Consider the following 20,219-nt stretch of genomic DNA (forward strand, 5'->3'; position numbering starts at 1 on the left):
AATTTCTCCATTGTGAGACAAATAAAGGTTTTCTTGTCTTATCTTCAAGAAAAGTGTTAATGAACATCCTTCATGGAAATAATACGGTCATAATTAATCAAAGAAAATGTTCTTCTCTATTTGAAACAACAATGGAGGAACAAGTGGCTGTGTACACACCCTCTATTCACTCAGGATGAGACCGTGTTCTGAATTAACCAATCAAATTCGAACTCGTGTTAAATGGGAGTCAGCACACACCAACTACCATTTAATGTCCCTCTGGTTAATCCAGGGATGGACAACTCAGTTCCTCGAGGGCCATTATCCTGCATGTTTTAGATGTTTTCCTCCTCCAACACACCAGGTTCAAATGATCAGGGTCGTTATCAGGCTTCTGCAGAGCTGATCAGTTGAATCAGGTGTGTTGGAGTAGGGCAACATCTAAAATATGCAGTATAGCGGCCTTTGAGGACCGCAGCTGCCCATCTCTGAATGAAGCTCAAATAAGTTTTCCAGGATTTTTGACCGTCAGAAGCTGGTGATTTTTTATGTGGGCACAACGCATTTAAATATCATCTTAAATAAGGTCATGGCAAATAGCTTAAAGTACAAAGACCTGTTTTCAAATGCAATAATCATTCCATTAATTTCGTTTTGATAGTGGAAATAAAAGCTGAACGGGATCATCTTCATTCACACATTTGGTGGATTGGTTCTTATGAGCTTGTGCAAGTGTACCTGATTTTGCGCGCAGTTGTGTTATGGCCAACGTTTTAAAGATGAGTATCGCCCACTTCCCAGAAGTCAGAATCAAATGAACTGTGGCTACCCCAGGAGTGTGTTGCACCTAGAATTGTGGCAGTATCAGCATGTTTACAACCATGATTCCCTCAACCTATCAGCGACTCACTGTTTAACCACTTATGCAAGAAAGCACAACAAGATAAGCCTGTGATGACAATTATGTAACGATTTGTGAGTGATAAATCACTTTGTGGAAGTAGCTCAAATGTTGGCATTGATCTATGGCTCATCAATGAAACAAACCTGCCGAGAAATACGTTACAAGTTGTCAACATCAAAAAAAAAAAACATACACTTTGTGTTCAAACGTATTTGTTGTGATGACAATAACATCTATTAATTCAGAAATGTATGGCAAGAGGAAAAAAAAGTTTATATATACACTACCAAACAAAAAGGTGAGGAGATTTGGCTTTTGGATGAAATTTCAGGCTGAAACTAAAATGCACTATAACCTTTTCAGGTGACCTCATGTAACCTCTTGAATGACCATTTTCAACTAAGTGTCGGAATGTTTCTGATAGTGTATCTCTAACATTTTGAGAGAAGTATATATTTTCAATACAACTGTTCACTTGAACCCACTGTTTGCTTGAGATCATCAAAACAAATCGATCAATTTTGTGAACATTACTGCTAAATATTCATGTCAAGTTCCAATCATGTTTGTTTCGGGATCAACACTCTTGCCTCAGATGTCTTCCAAAGCATACTAGAGTGTCATTACTCCAGTGCTTTACAGTTATGAATCATCAATGGAACATTTGTAACTTCTTTGGGTTCATGTCCCCAAAAACTCCACAAGTGGCATTTGGTTAGAACTGTGGGTGTATTGTTCATGCTTCATATCAAATCACAGCTTTCCTGGATAGTATCAACACAACAGTCAGAGCAGCTCTCTGTGGTAAATAACACCAGTTTATTTGTGTGTCACAAAATGTTTTCTACTCTTATCAGTTTAATGACACATTAAATACGGTTGAACGAAGTTGAGGCAAAGTAACACAGTTTCTCACAATGAAAAGTAAAAGTCCATGACAATGAACAGTAGGTATATTAACTATTACAAAATAAATTCAATGATGAAGTCCCGTTTATAATAAGGTGATTCTTTGGTTGATTATAAATCAGGTAGAAATCAGGTCACATGGCATAACCTGAGGTAAACAGACCTTTAGAATACAACTAAAAGCACAACATGTATTACATCATGTTTCTAACAGCGGTATACGGTTGTCAAGTAAGAACATGGCTAAAAACATGGCAGGTGTTACAGAGTATACGGGTGCATCAATCAACATTCATTCACACGCAGGACATACGCACCTGAACAAAAAACACTGCGTATTGAATTCATATTGCTGCATTGATAGTTGCTTAAAATGTATGGTGTAACTTCCTGCAAAAGGCTGAGTTGTGGCTTCACTGTTTCCTTCCTGCAGTTTCAAAACAGCACCAAACATAGCAAGGGACGATGCTACACACTGCAAGCAAAAGGCCAAACTCCAACCCTAAACTCCAACCATATTCCGGGAAAACAAACGCTCACTTCCTACCACCATATCACTTCCAAAGAGTGTGTTTTAGTTTACAGTACCTTACGATTCAAGTTTGTATCTGACTACACATAAACATGCCTTGGACCTTCAGATGCACATCAGCACGGAGCGAGTGTGAGCACTTTGTAGCGAAAGGCTTATTTGAATCGCATACCACACACATAAATGGCTGCATTGGTACACCGTTACCATTTGGAATCATCACAATAAAAGCTCAGAGGGGCAAACTAACTATCTGCTTCTTTTTTTTTAAACAGATATTCAAAACTGATAGTAATTTGTTTGATGTGCACCTGGATTTATAAGTGGCAGGTCTGAATCAAAGTGATGTATGGCATCTTTGGAGTCACTAAGACCACCCGTGTGCGTTGGGAAGCCTTCTGCAGGGAGGAAGGAAGCAGAGCTTTTGTCCACTGACATCGACCCCGTTTGGAAGGATCCTTCCAGATCCATGTTGACGCAAAAGGTCCCGGATAGCAGTTGTCGCTTGTACTGGTCTAAACGCGTAAAGATGTCCTGGACTGAAAGAGTGCCGCTGCCCACCCATGTGGCATACAGACTGGTGGAACGGATCTGGGATGGGAGGGACTGGTAGTGGTGCAGCTCCAGTTGACAGGAGAATCTAAAGTACATATCAGCAGAATAAGTCGAGTAGTAACTTTGAAACCTGGTTTTATTCCGCCGCTTTGAACATTACATGACTCGGCATCATGCAAGAACTAACACCTGCGTGTTCCCAATTAACTTGTTTACCTGAGGAGCAGCATTTGAAGCATTACAAAAATCAACCGTCTCATTTAATTAATTCGCTATCTCATGACAAATGTGCGAGGTTGTTGAGCAAGAACCAAATAAAAATGTTGGCGCAAAAACCAAGGCTGTTCATTGCTATCTACTGCCTGGTTCTTGTAAGTGCGCACTCTGCTGGTCACAGCTGCTCGCTTCCATGAGGAGGAAATGTTGGGTTTATGTCAATAACATTGTATAGAAGGCTGACTATATTGTTTATTTACTTTAATTTCCTTTTGTTGACTGATCTGAGAGGGGGAAAAAAAGCCACAATAGATATTTTTTCTTGGGCAAAGACCCCAGTTATGTGCTTTGCTTGTTGAAGTGTCAGCTTCTGCAGACCTAGCAAACAGACTTCCCAGAATATAAGACATGAGAGTGAATGAATGTTTTTAAATCACATTCAGTGATACTCCCTTATTGTTAAGTTTGAAGTGTTCAAACAAAACTGGACTTTTGTTATTAGGATAAAAGTAGAGTCTTCACGCTATGGTCCTGATCAATTAATGGATCAAAATGTTACATATCAATATCATTTACGCACAAGCATAATCACGATGACACTTACCGGGCAGAAAAATGCTGCGTAATGCTTTTGGAGGCCTGGCGCAGCACATGCTGGAGGACTTTCACCAACTGCTCCTGAATCCACCCGACATCCTCCTGCACATCTGGCAACCATTCTAAAAGTCTACATATGACACCCACACAAAAACATACAAATAAATACCAAAAAAAAAAAAGGAACTAACAGATAGATCCTACATGTGATTATTTGAGAACAGGAATCAGTGAGTCCAAATGTGATGAGGTCTACCAGTACCTGAGAGTCAAAGACAGAGCGGACTCAAGAGGGAGAGTGTAGGGGAGCATCATGGCAGATGCCATCCTGAAAGGAAGCAGGTTGCTAAGCGACTGCACCAGGCTCCTTCGCTCTGTGCAGGCCTCAATTAGGGCTGCAGGGGGAGGCAAAGAAGCACACGTTGCTAACAGTCAAACACTCCACTGTAAATAAAACTGTCCAAAGAAGCCGCCATAAAAGAGTTTTGACAGCAACTGGTTTAATTGGCCACAATTTTCCATGATTATATATTGATTTAGGGCTTATATATACACGATAATCTGATGTTACCTTTGTGCAGAGTGGGTGGAAGGCGTACAATGATGTGCTCCTCTATTGAGGGATGAACAGTCAATGGTCTATCGACCATATGCATCTTTTCATCCTCTCCAACACCTTTGGCATCAGCATGAACATAGTCAACTTGATCCTCGTGTTTTTCTCTGTTTCCCAGGAGGGCTCTGTCAATGTGGGGGTCGCTGAAATTGAGCAATCCTGAATGGAAATAAAATATATAACTCATGTAGGTTAGCAGAGCAGCACCAACAGTGTCATTATGAAAAAAAAGTACATAATGAACTTTGAAGGTGTTTGAAAAACGAAACTCTAAATGACATTGTGTCGGTTCCTACCATTTTTCTTCAGGAAGTGCAGCGCGTCATTATATCCCTGTTTACACATGGCTTTCATTACCTAGACACAACAAAAACCATCTAGTTCACGAAATACGTCAAAACAGTAGATTGCGGAAGGCACCTTCAAGTGACCTTACCATTGGATCGGGTGGGAAAAGTGCCTGGGAAATTCTGTAAAGGTTGGTGAGGGTGAACTGGATGCTGGTGTTGGTGAAGCGCAGCTCATGTATGTTGGTGGAGGTGTCTCGGGGGCAAATATCGCTCTCACCAGAGAACGGGGAGACAGTGATTGTGTTTTTCAGCTCGTAATGAGGCAAGTTGTCGGAGATTCCCCCATCAACGTATCGCTTCATAAAAGAAGTACAGAGACGTTAGAATACAGGAAATGGTGAACCAATTGACGAGACTGTTATAATGCAACGTTATTCAAGTGACGCAGTTATGCCCTTTGGCCAGTGTCATTTACCAAAAGAAAATTTGTAAACACTGTCCATCCAAATGTTTATCAGATACAATTTCTCCTAAGCAACTACGAAGATATGGCAATGGTTTTATGGTCCCAGGTGGAGTCTATGCCAGCTGACTTTGGCCGAGAGGCGGGGTACACCCTGGATCTGACACCATGCAATCGGAGCGCACAGACAGACAAACAACCAATCCACACTCTAAGGCCGGAGCCAAGATTCAAATCCTGAACCTTAGAAGTGTGAGGCAGACATGCTAATCACTTGTCCATTGTGCCCCCCTCTTTAACATCAACATTTTATTATTATTATTTTTTTTTTTACAATTAAATTTATTTGTTTTCCCACTGGAATGACAATTCAATTGATTTCCTCTATAATCACAGATTATTTCTCATGAAATCTATCAGATGTCTCTCTGACTCGCTCTTGTCTCGTTTTAATTTTCAACCAGTATTGCTTTCAAGTTCTGGGATGTGTTGTACTGCAAGGACAAGCTATGTATTTACTTCGAATGATATGCTAAGAAGGCTGAGGTGGTTGGGTTCAAAAGGACGTATTAAGTATCTCCTCCCTCCCCCACCAGCAATCTGTAACTTTCAGGCGACTTCCCTCAATACTATTTGCAAATTTCCTCACCTGAACGGAAAGTAATACATTTGGTTTATTTATTTATTAAGGAAAACTAAGGTGCTTTAATGCATTCCCCTCTAAAAATGAATGTTTTTATTGAAGAAAGCTGATCATCTAAACAGGCTGTAACTGTCAGCTGATCTGTTCCACAGAAGGTAGGAGAGGACAAAATGACCCGGAAAGTTCGAGCTAACGCACTCGCAACTGGCCCTGCCACCCTCAAATGTTCGTCACAAACCCATGTACACACAAACATGTGTGATCTTGCCAAAATCCATCACAAAGGCCAGAGAGGAGGGTTCCTGGGAGCCACCATTACGCAATAACTTTTCGTAGAAGACCTCAGTGCTGCTGAGTGAGTGTGACAGTGTCCAGAGAAGGACAGAAGTTCAAATGTGCCGATTAAAACTAATCCTCAAGTTTAGTTTCAACACAATCATGGCCAATTTCAAAGCTACAAATATATAGGCAATAATATATTTTTTGCCTATATAGAGAATGCAATACTCCAACCAAACATATCAAATCATCTTTCCCAATTGAATTCCATAGAAATTCCATTAACCCGTTCGAAACGCCCCCCCAAAAAAATCAATGTGTGTTTACCAGGGACAATAGCACTCCACAATATTGTACTGTACTTTGTAAAAAAGTAAGGACAATAAATAACATGTAAATAATTCCACAGTTTCTGCCAATTTTTTGCTTCAATTCAATAGATATTGTGCTGCTCCTTCTGATGGTAAGATATCATTTATTGCGATGCACCTGGACGCTAATTTTAACTGTGCTATTGAATACTATTGCCCCTTTGTCATGAATACATAATTGCGCCACTCACCACTCCTTGCAGTGTGGGAGGAATAATGCCACAATACACGGGGATGTAGGCACTGCAAACACATGCCTGTCGGAAACGAAACAAGAAACTTACTACATGGCTGTGCACAGTTACAAGTCTGAATAACTATGCAACTGTCATCCATTCAACACGAATAAACCTCATTAATGGTCATACCTGCACAATCTCCTCCTTGTTGTTGAAGTGAGATACAACCACATTTTCTCCATCTGTTACTCTGGTCAGAGAGATTCCCAGCCTGCCGTTGGCGATCTGGTGAGAGTCAGCGGGCAGAGTGCGCTGCAACATGAAGCGCACGATCTTCACCAGGTTGAAGGAAGGATGCATGGGGCCGAGGAAACGCTTTCTGGCTTCCTTGGCGACCTCAATGATACTGGCACCAGCCTCTCCTGTGTATGCAACATGACAAAGGTTGAGATGCCTCTCATGCAACACAAAAATCCTAAGTGTGAACAGCCATCTTGCATGACATCACTTGACATCTTGCGAGGAGTTACCGTATCAGTGAAAATTAAAAAGATATATTTGTTTTGCTTTCTCTTTGACTTTTTTATGGCAATACCACAGAATGATACTAGTGATGGCAAAAAAAAAAACATACAAGAAGCTTTACTTTCTGCAATATGGGAAAATAACACACACATCTCAGTTATGGCTCGTAAGAACGATCAGTCCAAAATACCCCTAAAAGAAAACTATAGATGGCACTTTAGCCCTGCCCATGCATCGCTCCTCTCTTTCTGCAATGAGACAATTTCAGAGTGAGCGGTTACGGAGTTTATTCTACAGCGTTGGACATGTGCTGTATTTGTGCTGTACTATTCTGTTTATGCAGAACTTTCTTTGCCAATATTATGAGATGCATTTACATGCAGAATGTTGCCACTTCTAGACGCACCACGACTGCGGTCTTGTGAACCTTGCTATGTTTCACACCATTCGCTATTGCTTTGTGATAACATGTTTATGTCAATCACGGGTAGATAGAAATGGGTTGACATGTTCATTTTGCTTTCATTACGTATAACTTTTTTAACTGTACCTGTAACCTTAGGTCAGATTCAAACATCCACCCTTCGAACTGTGACGTGGATGTGCTATCCACTAGGTCAGTGATTCCCAACCAGTGTGCCGTGAGCGCTCTAAAGGTGTGCACAGGAGACTATGAAATGTATCTGTGTCCATCTATCCAGGCTAGCAACTTGTAGTGACAGAAAAAAAACCTATCCATTTCTTGTGACAATTTTGCTGGGTGTTGTGAGAGTTTTCAAATTTATAATAAATGCCTTGGCTCATAAAATGTTGGGAATCACTGCAGTAGGTCACCATGCCACCTTAAGTTAACTAAACAAAAACAAACTAACTTACTTCAAGACTTGAGTTGTTGTCAAGATACTTGAACATTCACTCATGATGTTATTCTAAAACTCGTACTCGAGTAACATTCTCCAAGATGACAATCAACGTTATTTTCTCTTCATATACTTGTACTTTTACCCGAGGACCACCTCATATGTTGATTAACCTTATACAAGACAGCCCCTTATGGGACAAGCCGAATGAACATATTGCACTAAAGAGTGTTTACTTTAATACACAAATATACCTATATATTTATGTATGTTTTCCAATTTATACTGTAGAAGGGGTAGGACTAGATAAGTTTTTTACTTCTTCCTACTCCCTTGAACATAATAACTGTGTTGAATGAAGATGGATTTCTTTCTTTTTACTTTTTTTATCTACCTTATTTTCTGTCAAATTATTACTGTATATATGTTTTATGTTCAATAAACAAACAAACAAACAAACAAGTGAGCACGAGTATGTTGTCAACTCTGAAGGCCATTAGCACCAACAGAAAACAAGAAGCACTCCAGTTATGTCCAGTATGCTGTCGTCATGCAATTCAGGCTTAGATTTTGCAAGCAGAAATTCTCACTTGCGAAAGATTAGCCGCCGTGTACTGTACCCTAGCACCGGTTCCAGAGGCCACCCAAATTGTGAGGCTGATTAGCACCAAACGAGTGACATACCAAGGCACACACCGGTGACCAGCGCGGTGGCGGTGAGCGCGCCGGCTGAAGCCCCATAAATGTGTTTGGCATTGTGCACAAGGAAAGGCGCCTGCTCCAACAGGCAGCTGGCGACGCCGACATGATAGATGCCCAGGAATCCGCAACCTGCGAAAGAAATGTTCCATGACGAGTCCAAGGGGAACATAGTGTGCGTTGACAGGCAGGTTGATGGACATCGGCCGGGGCTCCGGTGACAACACGACGTTCCCGCCTCGATTTGGGGACTAAATTATTTGAAAACAGTCCGCTATTCTTCGGTCGAAGTGTCGCTCGGGGTTTTGCGAGTGCCCGTTGACATGCTGTGCTGAATCGGGTAGCAAACAGTGTTGAGGTCTCTGGCGATCCCTCTAATCTTTCTCCCAAATATAACCCGCTAAACTCACATGTTTAAAGTAAAAAAGTAAACCGATATGCAGACAATATGGTTTGACTCAGTGACGAAAACGGCACTGAAATTATTCCGACACGGTGGTTACCTTAGTTTGCGTCCGAATAGTTACGCTTTTATGCACAAAGAGGCGGGTAGTGACAAACTTCAGTGCCCACTCACAATTGAGAATACAAAGCCAGTTGACCAATCAAAATTGACGTATTGACCGTGCGACCAATGACAACCCGCGATGATGTCACTCTAGGGAACACGTTCGTAGATTGGACGATTTGCGCCACAAACAAACGTCACATGAGAGCTAATATTTTGTGTGTGTTTTTTTGTTTTCGCTAATTATATTTGCCGATCTGTTTTCATAATTCATATTTTCACTTAATTGTTGACGTTTGCACAAATATACAGTACATCAGTGTTTCCCAACCTAGTCAGGGCACCCATTTTACGCAAGAAAAACTCACTGCACTCTACGAAACAAAAACGTCACAAAACGTATTAAATACTGAAAAAAAATGACGATCTCATCTAAATTTGCTCAGAACTGTATGGACTTGAGTGTGAAATTTGGGACTGTTTAATTGCACACAAAGCTGATGTGATCACAGGAAAGCCATATGCTATTATATAACATTGTCAAGACTCAGCAGGTTTCGTACGCCCTTTGTAATTTAGTGCAGAAGCATTTAAATTATTTTGCCTGTCTCTATGCGTCACCGGCATTGATGGATCAACAATGAATAAACGATTTTCAAGCAAATTAAGAAAAGTTTATTTCCCGTGGCACCTCTTTTTATCTCTCACCCTAGACTGGGAATCACTGCATTACATTTAAGAACATTCTTCTGGTGGATATATTTTCATCTGTCTACGGATATTTATTTATTTATCTATTTATTTAGACTTTGTTGTGAAGGCAACGATGTGCTAGAAAACATCACATGTTGGAACAGCACACAGTACAAAAGGGGCCACTTGGCAAGTGAATTGGTTGCAAAGTCACAGGGAAAGCCTGTTTCACAACAAGTCGTGTTGAAATTCAGAATCCCATGCATTCTTGGAGAATGTCATCATAGTATTTACACTTGTTTTGTATGATGTTTTTCAGAAATGTTCCTTTCAAAATGTTGTTGTGCGGTTATCCAAGTGACAACATGACTCCCTAGAGAGGATATTCTGTTGTGCAACTATACTTGCGAGGATGGTTGCAAAAAAGTGTGTATTGATTGTCGACAGTCAAAACAAGATTAGATCTGACTAATACAAAAACTTCATCTGATTAACATTGTGACCATTGTTATTGTTCCTGTATGACATGAAGTTCTAAAACGGTTTACGTTTCAACAATTGGTGATATACTGTCACCGTAAAGAAAGACTCTCTTGGTAGTGTGCTTTTTTTCAATTTGATAATTGTACTGTGATATTAAATGTGGGGGCCATAAGGACCTCAGTGAGCAAATCAGCCAATCTGTGAAGTTTAACCCGGTCATTGTTCATATGATAACTGCTTTGGTTTGTTATTTCATCTATAAAACACACACACACACACACACACACACACAGATTAAATTTCACACATTTCAAATAATATTATGTATTTGCATCATCATTATTTCATAATACTGTACCCTTTAAAAGAAACCAAATTAAACATTTTCAGTATTCTTACCAAATGTACCTATATCTACTCTACTTTTTGCACCAGAAGACATTTTGGAAGGGGGTCACTCAAGATGCAATTTCTTTTTTTTTTTGTATACTGATAGGATTATCATCACTGATAACACGACGGAAGTAGGTTATAATGAGCCTACCATAGTTATCTTCAAATGTTTAGCTGGTGAGAAGCTTGTTACTATGGCTGGCAAAGACTTGTCCAACTGGGAGTGAAAATCTAAACCAGGGGTCACCATTCAAAGGTCAGCCCCCGAGGATCACATGAGTAGCCCGCAGGCGTGTTGTAAATACAGTTCACCAGTGCTCGGACATTGTCATTTTCTAGGAATTTCATTGGCAGAGATTAGTTCAAAATGTAAACAGTATACATTTTCAGACATTTATAGAAATAGTGTTGCATATTGATATTTATGTTTCCTAATTATTGTAAGAAATCATTAACATGATCAGTGTCTTGATCAAATTTATTTCAGAAATATGTCTCAAATCGGTAGCCCTTCACGTTAATCAATATTCAAGAAGTTGCTCTCATTTTCAAAAAAACCCAACTACTAAAATTTAGCACGGATACTGTACTTTAAAAAGTATAGGTATAGTAAGTATATATATTTAACAAGATGCTGTCCATTTTCATTTTTCATGCAGTTCATGACTTTGTGCACAATAATCAATCTACCCATCAAATGACACAGGATGAAGATTTAGAGACAGCATTTAATTGAGTTTAATGGATGTACAGTTTGGTGTAAAGTAGCACTGCTCAGAGCATATTGCATGCAGTGGACTAAACATGGCTTGCTTGTGAAATTGCAATTTCGTGAACTAGCCTGCAGAAAATGAAAGTAGCATGATACACTGAGATTATTACTCAATAGACCGAGATGGACTTGTGCAAGCGTAATGTTTGTAAGTGCAACAGTCAACACTTTAAAGGTAGTTTTAAGAAATCCAATGTATAAATGAAGCCACAGAGAAGAACTGCCTCCAGGGCAAAAACATCTCTGAAAATGAGATAAAGAGACAAACAAACGCCTCAGAGAGTAAGTGTTACTTTAGGGTGGGTGCATGTTAGTATTGTGTGCAGTATAAATGTTTATGATCTTTCATGAAATGCTGATAGAAACGACAGGTGCTTAGAATAAACAAAAGGAAACCACAGTTTCTGTAAAAAAAAAAACAAGTATCCACAAGAAGATATATTTGCCATATAAATGAACAAACCACAATTTTCTGATGCTTCTATATATCTTTCCATCCATCCATCCATCCGTCCATCCATCCGTCCATCCGTCCATCCATCCATCCATCCATCCATCCATCCATCCATCCATCAAAGGAACACTTCGGCGTCGGCAAGGGGCAGAAAACAGCTCTCCCGGCTGGCCAAAAGAAACACACCCAGTGCTGCATTCGAAGAACGTGGGAAATTGGAAAAATCCCACTCGGACTGTACCAGGTCCGATCTCAAAGCGTTCGAGCCGAACGTAAACAATAAAGATGGCTGGTTCTGTCACATTGTTTGTTGTTCTGGTTCATCACAAAACATTTTGACCGCCAGAAAACATTCTTCATAATTTCCTTAATTTATGTAGATGAAGGAATATCATAGCATCAACGCTTTTCAGTCATTTCACAAAATAATTGAATGCAGAGAGATAATAGAGAGATATCTTCTTCACGCAGTCAGTACAAATCACGTTGTGTCACGAATCTTGCAAATTATGTTTAAATCGGAAAAACCCAACTTCCAACTTTTCGTGAATGCAGCATAAGTGCACAGCCAGCCACGAAGTTGTCCTGTCATGTACGTAGTCCCGCCTTCAGTTGAAACTTTCGCGGCTTCTGCTGAGAGACGTTCGTTTGTCTCTTAACATAAGTCAGAGGGGCGGAAATGGTCGCTTGTCAAGTAAGATTGCCGGTTGAACCTCATTCTTCTATTCAAGTGTACCCAAAACGAGCAAACATTGAAGTGACGCAACACGTTTCACTTTTTGACCCAGTTGAGTTTGAGGAAGTCTAGGAGCGGCTACGTTTATTTTCCCAATATTTTATCTCTTGTCCGCATTTATACGGACACTAACCATGTCCGGGGGAGTTCCACGTACACATACAAGAAGTCCATAAGAAAAAACGCGATCACATCACTCGACTTTGTTAGATCAAGTGTAGTAAAGGGTCTTGAATGGAGAAAAGCAGCGAGGAAGAGAACAGCAACGACGACGGAGATAAAGCTGCTGGTTGCAGATTGGAAGACGAGCATTTAGTAGTGACACCTACGTCCAGATATGGAGATACAGACTCTTCTGAGATTTTAAGGAAGGACTCGGATCGTGTCTACAATGAGCAGCTGCATTCAGAGAGGAGAGCCGGAGTTCAGAGACATCGTGATGAGGGAGATGCTGTCTCAGTGTCAGATTCCTGTTTCATGGACACCTGCAATCCTTCCATATCCAGTCTTTCGTCGTCGCCCTTCTCCTCTGTGCTATGTCTCACACCACCCTTACCTCCTTCTGTGGAGCTTTCAGCCGTGTTGACTGATACCAGGCTGACCCTGGATGTCTATCTGGGGGGAGCAGCTGCATTGGCGCTGCTATGGGGTTCCATTGCAGGGCACCTCAAGGGTCTCCGGTACCTGAGACTTGGTTCTGAGGATAGACCTGCACTGGAGGGTGCCCTGTGTGTCCTCCCCCATTTGACCGAACTACGCTCGCTTGCCATACGAGGTGCTTAATGTATATATTTTTTTATGTACTCCGTCCTTATACAGTCGTCCTTCATCGAATCACGGTTCACCTATTAAAAAGTCTGGTGAGTGTCCCTGTTTTTTTAAAAACTGTTTTTCTCTCATTTCAGGGCACTGCGTTTATGATGCACAAGGAAACCCCTTGCCTGGCCTCCTCACCACTTTGCCCAATTCCCTCAACTCACTCTGTCTCTTGGTGCACGTGGATCTTTCCTTCAACCAGCTCTCCGTCCTTCCATCGTGTCTTCTCAGCTTACCTTCGTTGTCCGCCTTGCTCCTGTGTCACAACTGCTTCTCGGAGCTGCCCCCTGATATAGGCCAGCTGTCCAGCCTCACCTATCTCTCCCTCATTGGAAATAAACTAGTTTCTCTGCCTGCGAGTTTAGGCCAGCTAAAAGAGCTACAGACACTGGATGTTTCAGATAACCTCCTTGAGGAGCTGCCGAATGAAATTGGTTCTCTGGGAGAGCTGAAAAAGCTCGAACTGTCTCACAACAAGTTGAAGAGACTACCCGAGACCATGGGTATGATTGTAATGTATTGATGTGTTCATAATTTGTGTGAGGCAAATGAAAATGATAACCAATAAATCACGTGTCTTGGTGGTGTCCAGGCTCTCTCCGTTCCCTGAGGGAGCTTTTCATCTTCAGCAATGAACTCCACCTCATCCCACCTTGCCTTAATGATTTGCCGTTGTTGAAAATAGATGTTCGTGATAATCCTTTGGGGCAACCGCCGACTCCTCCACCCCTCCCCCTTGCAACTGGTGAGCAAGCAAATGTGGGGTACACTGATGCATCAATCTATTTTTTTGTATCGTCCAAAGAGGTTTTGTTAAAAAAAATACATGTTCATTGATGTTTAGTTAGTAACATCCTTCTGTAAATGTCTTCTTACCAGATGAAGCAGAACCAAATATTCCTGAGTTGCATCTGCTATTCAACCAGCACAGGTGTGTAAAATCCTGAAATGTTTATTTCATGATTTTATGTTTTTCCACTTTTTGTAACATATGACAATGAACACAATTTCGCTCCTTTGACTATTCAGATTTACTGTTACGTCTGCTGGATGTCATGTGTTTCTCCCAGGGGGGACGCAGCTGCTGTTCCCCCCGGGGTGCCTGCAGTCACCAACAATCTTGGAGTGGGCAGAGAGGAGACCTCATCGAAAGTGGGTGTTGCTCGAGGAGCATGACATTCTTCTCAGTCGTCCGCTGGAACTTCGTCCTCATGGCATTACATTTCTTAAGGTGCTGCATATTGAATAGCATTTGCTTGCTTAAAAATGCCTGCCCTAAAGACGAATCTCTCCTTGCAGCCAGTCGAGGTGTGTATGGCACATCACCGCAAAAAATGGAAGGAGGCGGTGGTACGGAAGTATGATGGAACTTCATGGAACACTTTACCTACTTCTGTCAGAAAAGGAAGTGAGAAGCACAGTATTCACTTCTTGGGGCGTCCAGCCAGGGTAAATCAATATCACATACGGTTAATATCATATTATATTATTAATACCTGTATTGCAGTCGCATCAGTAATAGTCACTGTGTTGCTTCTCTGTAGCTGGCCTGCTGTTCCGTGAGCCAATTTTCATGGTTTATTGTGGTCGCCCGTCCAGTGAGAGACAGCTGCTCAGTTTCACCAGCAGGAGCCCTTCTAGTGTCCAGCGCCGACCCTGGAGTCAAGCTGAACTTCCCTCCAGACTCCACCGGTCAAACTCGCACTATAACTTTACAGGTAGTGACAGAATTATGTATTATTTACTGTACGCGCATCTGCAAGACATACAGACAAGCTGTCCCAGGATTCACTCTACACTTTGTTTGTTTCATGTAGTTAACTCAACAGATGTGAGGTCTATCCACATGTGACATCGTACCTTTGGCTCTTTTTGTAACCATATCATTTTCCTGCCCGTGGCTTTGAATAATAACTGAAACAAAATAGACGTGAAATATATCCTAATTGACACGGAATGTTTTCACAGCGCTCTACTTCAACATTTTTTACGCTACAATCTTATTCCAAAATGAATATACAGTCATCCATTTTGGAATAAGGTTGTAACATAACATAACATAATGTGGAAAAAGTGAAGCACCGCGAATACTTTTTTCAACCTCTGGAGTGTTCCTCTGTCGTAGGTGCTCCAGGTGTCATTGTCAGAGGTTCAGGCGCTGTGTGGTGATCCACAAGCGAGTGTCAGTCCTCTCCTCTGTCTCTCACAAACTCCCAGCATGCATTTCCTGCAGCCAATCAAAGTTCAAGTCCCTCTGCCACCAGGGGTTACAGGTACCATCTGCCCGCATCATGAGCTTTCATAATTTAGACAGTTTTGTTAATTTCTTATTTTGTGGACAATCTCCAGGCATGATTTAAAAAAAAATCCTATATGGATTTGTCAAAGATTGCTTGTGTATTCCTCCAACAATGTTCCCTAAAACATTCGTTGAGAATCCCTATAAGTATTGTATATGTGTACAGGTATATACAAAAAAGAAAAAAAGACAACTCAAAACATTGCAAATAAGATCAGATGATCAGATCTTTTAACATATTTTTCCCTTGTTACCTTCTGTGCACTTGAACCCAGGTAAAAATTCTATATCTTTCTAAAGTATTTTGTTATGCTATTGATGTTGGGTCTATTTGCAGGTCACACTGTTGATAAGTCGTGTTTGTATCTACTACATGGAGACTCCACTGCCCAAACCTGGACAGACATCACATCACAAGTGTCTCTCTATGTCACCCACTTGTATGCCATTTTTTACATTACACATTTCTCCTGGTAAGTATCTTATTCTTGTGTACGTATTCTCAAGATGCATATACATAAAACATTTTAGTATTACAGCCTTGTGTTCTGTATTTGACAACAGGTACTGGCTGTGGTACAAGACTCAGAGTTGTGTTAGTGGCATGGTAAGAAAGGTGTACCAAAGGCTGAAGCAGTTTAAAGTCCAGTTCATGGTTCTCCAGCGGAAAACGGACCCTTCTCAAGTCCTGCTGCAGTGTTTACCAGCTAACAAGGTTGGTGTTTGTGCTTGTATTCGCTTGGTATTGGATTATAAGAAAATGGATGGACACTGCTGCGCTTTTGTTAATTTCCACTAATTGCGAAAGAAAACAAAACAAATGTTGAAAAGAAATCACGTCACACGGAGACAGCGCGTGTGTGGTGAAGACCATTTCTCTAAAACGGGTTTCGTATTTTATCTTGGGTTTTTGTAATGGCTCCTTCCCAGGTGGAAGACAGAGTGCAGTCACTGTCAGAGCAGTACGATGGACCCCAGCCTTCAGACCTATGTGACCTTCTGGAAGGAGAACAGTTCTTTGCTGGCTTTGAGAGAGGCTTGGATATCTGCACAGGTCAGAAGTGCAATTTTATTAACTTGATCACGGGTCAATATTTTCACAGCTCAGGTTTTCAAGTTTTAGAACGTGCGATTGTGATATAATTGGCTTGTCGTGGCTTTTCAAGCAGTGTTGAGATGTTGGTTTCCTGCCCTCACCAGATAGACCAGACTGTGTCGGGGGAAGACTGTGTTTTGTGTTTTACTCCAACCTGAAGAATCTGAAGGAAGTCTACATCTCTCCTGCAAAGGGCCTCCGGGCTCCAGTGAGAGGAGAAGTAAGATAGTTTTCTTAAGTAACCACAGTGGCTGAAAATGTACAAAATAAGACTGTTCTGAAAGCCTGTTTCCAGTCCCAAAAGATCTTTTGATAAATATTATTTTTCTCTCTTCTATCACCTGCTTGTTCACATGCTACCCCTGGATTAATGCACCTTGTATTTTAAGATTCCCTTTCCATTTACATTGTGTTGCAATGATGAAGACACTGTACAAATATGCTGAAAGTCTATCTTTGACGCGTCTTTTTCAGGTCTCTTTTTACAGAGGGGACATTCCCAATGGTTTGCCAGAGGAAGTAGTGAGGAAAAGAAAAGGACATGACAGCCAATGGCTTGCAACTTTACCGCTAAGACTTCCTGTCAGTTGAAAACATATTTTAAATTCACACACGTACACGCACACGCACACCCATATCATTGTCTTTCTGCTGTTTTGTTAGGCACTAAATGCTGACAACAAGTATATAACGGAAGAGCTCCAGCTTCCTCCCCTGAACCTCGGAGACCCTGAGAGTGGCTACCTGACAGAAGCCAATCTGCTGTCCATTTCTCTCCAGATTGGACAGGATTGGCGCGTTATTGGCATCAATCTCGGTTTAAGCTACCAGGAGTTAGACCGCATCCAATACAAATACAGGTTTGTAGTTGCAAACAAGCAACGGTTCTGCACTGTGAATCCAATCGGAGTGGAGATACACATGTTTTGACTGGTTTGGGTTTATTTTCCTGAATTGCTAACTATGACCTCTTTATTGTGTTTTATCAAAAACAATCAAGTAGAAAGGAAATACAAAATATACAGTTGTCACGGATGCACATCAAGAATTACTACATCTCAACTAATGAGGTAAATTGAATCTAAGGTTGAAATGTATTGTCACCCTTATGTAACCTCTTCATGTTGAAAAATGTGGAGACAATAAAGTCATACAGTTAGACATCTTTTAAAGCATACCTTGATTAACATGTAAAAGACACAATGGTGATGTCTGCGTGCTAGTGCAGAGTGAGATAGAACATGACTGCAGTGGGAGAGAAATGTGATTGTTTTAATCTGCGCTGTTAGATGCTGCTGAGCCATCTGGGACATTGCAGGAGATTACGCACACAGTCTGATGACCCCCCTCCCCCCAGCTTGCTCCTCATGCTCGCATGACACATCCTACAGGCGTACAAGCAAAACGAACAGCTTTGATATGATTGCTTTCATTGTGGTTGATGTTATTTTCATCCATCCATTATCAGAACCACTTTATCCTCATGAGGGTCGCCGACGTACTTGAGCCTATGCCAGCTGACTTTGGGCAGTAGGCGGGGTGCATCCTGAACTGGTTGCCAGCCATTCGCAACATATTAGGTGGATTTAAGAATCCCTTTTGTTATTTTCATGGTTGTTTTGGATGCATTTGCTGTCTTGCCATATGCTAGCTAATTAGCATGCGCCATATGTACAAAATCATTTAGCACAAGCTGTAAATCACGGGCCATAAAATTATTAATAGTGTACATTCATGTTGCAGTGTTGTAATTTAGATGGGCCCGAAGCCCTTTCCAGTGCTATACTTTGCATCACACACACATTTCATGGGCAATTGGTGGCTAATATCACAATGTAGTACCACTTCTGGTTGTATCACTTCTTCACTCCTCTGTTGGGGTTCACTGCAGTCATAAACTAGTGAGGTGAAATGTTATTGTGACATTCTGCTCTTCTCACCAGGGACAATCTTGGAGCTCTGGTGCTGGAGATGCTCTTCCACTGGGCCCAAGGACAGAAGAGCGCCGGGCCTGGGGCGGTGTCACGATTGACGGCCGCCATGATTGAGAGTGGCAGGAGGGACCTTGCAGATGAGCTGGAAGACATAGTCAGTCTGGGAAAGCAAAAGTACACAGAGTCACTGAGGAGAGTAGGCCTGGAGGCGGAGGGACAGCCTCTCTGTGAAAGCCACCAGTAGAGAATTTCTCATTGGGTGCAGGTGGCGTTCCTCTTTGTTTGTCCTACTTTACAAAACCATCGTATGCACAGAATATATACTACCTGCTAGTTGCATTCTTTTTATCTAACGCGACAACAGTCTACTTAAAAAAGACATGCATTAACTGAAAGACGTTTCAATTATGTCATCGAACCTTTGAATTTGATTGGCCCCTATTGAACCCCATAGGTTTCAATTAGACCTGTCTGGATAAGATTAAGCGGCTGAGCAAACACTAACAGCTGTTGAGGTTTTCATAGCTTTGACTCGCATACAGAGCATGAACTTGTCACGAAAATCTCTTCAGCTGGCTGCTGCTTACGCAACAGACTGCTAGTTTTGAAATTATGAATTTCCATCGTTTTCACTGTGTGAATGAGCACTGCTATTGTAAAAATATTAATTCAATGTTACATCCCGTTTAGTTGGCAGGGTCTGACTTTTTCTCCCATTAATCACACGAGGGTTACTTCCACATTACTGCACTGGCTACCGTGTGCTTTTATTTTGCTTATTTTATAATCGACACACACCTCTTATGTAGCATAACCATACTTAGTCCATATTTAATTGTATATGCTTTCCCTGTAGTTTTGTACAGTATGTGTTTTTTTGTGTTTATTTTTATCATTTTTTTTAAATGTCACCAGTTGGTGTAAATCAATTATATCAAGCTTGCGTTGAGTGTGTATCCTGGTTGTGCGTTTACACTGAACTCACATTGGCAGGGAATGGATACATATCGTATTTTTATCCACAGTTGGAAGAGGCTCGATTCTAATCTGAGAACATCAGATTCCAATTGATTCAATTTTTTTGTCTTTTTACGCTGCAATGAATGATATATAAATCAGGCATGTGTGGTGTGGTGTATAATGGCTCGTTAAAAAAATTATGTTTCTTTGTAAAATGGCTTTGTGTACATTTTTGATTTTAATGATTAGATTTTTAAAAATCAGAGCGGCATTCACCTACCACAAGGCCACAGCCCTACCCGTGTGTTTGCATATTCGAACTAAATATATTTTAAATCTTGAATTTTTGCATCTCTTTGCATACATCTGCAATATGACATTTTTGTGCATTACACATCCATTTTTTTCTGATCTCATTGGTCACGGCTGAGTTAGACCCTCTACCATCTGACCAT

At 41.1% G+C, this 20,219-nt stretch overlaps 2 protein-coding genes across 3 annotated transcripts; one reads left to right on the top strand and one right to left on the bottom strand.

Moving 5' to 3' along the window:
• Positions 1 to 1,686: 1,686 nt before the first annotated feature.
• pnpla2 (patatin-like phospholipase domain containing 2) lies at positions 1,687 to 9,147 on the bottom strand. The gene is made up of 9 exons (XM_086109226.1): positions 8,606 to 9,147; positions 6,726 to 6,958; positions 6,549 to 6,614; positions 4,748 to 4,957; positions 4,608 to 4,668; positions 4,267 to 4,470; positions 3,958 to 4,090; positions 3,703 to 3,825; positions 1,687 to 2,967 (listed from the first exon to the last, which is right to left on the bottom strand). The coding sequence occupies exons 1-9, from the start codon at positions 8,790 to 8,792 to the stop codon at positions 2,607 to 2,609; spliced, it is 1,578 nt and encodes a 525-aa protein (XP_085965352.1). The 5' UTR covers positions 8,793 to 9,147; the 3' UTR covers positions 1,687 to 2,606.
• A 3,456-nt stretch (positions 9,148 to 12,603) lies between these two features.
• On the top strand, positions 12,604 to 20,107 carry pidd1 (p53-induced death domain protein 1). Of its 2 annotated transcripts, XM_086108434.1 has the most exons (16): positions 12,604 to 13,434; positions 13,565 to 13,978; positions 14,068 to 14,220; positions 14,355 to 14,406; positions 14,505 to 14,706; positions 14,775 to 14,924; positions 15,020 to 15,193; positions 15,601 to 15,748; positions 16,112 to 16,247; positions 16,339 to 16,489; positions 16,705 to 16,828; positions 16,975 to 17,090; positions 17,345 to 17,452; positions 17,534 to 17,730; positions 17,874 to 17,940; positions 18,814 to 19,059. In XM_086108434.1, exons 1-16 carry the CDS (start codon positions 12,894 to 12,896, stop codon positions 18,916 to 18,918), a joined length of 2,838 nt encoding a protein of 945 aa, XP_085964560.1. In that variant the 5' UTR covers positions 12,604 to 12,893; the 3' UTR covers positions 18,919 to 19,059. The 2 variants fall into 2 exon arrangements, with proteins under 2 accessions (XP_085964560.1, XP_085964559.1); XM_086108433.1 differs by lacking the exon at positions 17,874 to 17,940 and having other exon boundaries at positions 18,814 to 20,107.
• The last annotated feature ends 112 nt before the right edge of the window (positions 20,108 to 20,219 follow it).

The sequence above is a fragment of the Hippocampus guttulatus genome, chromosome 4 (assembly GCF_054856545.1).
Source record: "Hippocampus guttulatus isolate MCC_2025c chromosome 4, RoL_Hgut_1.0, whole genome shotgun sequence".
In the NCBI taxonomy this organism is placed as follows: Eukaryota; Metazoa; Chordata; class Actinopteri; order Syngnathiformes; family Syngnathidae; genus Hippocampus; species Hippocampus guttulatus.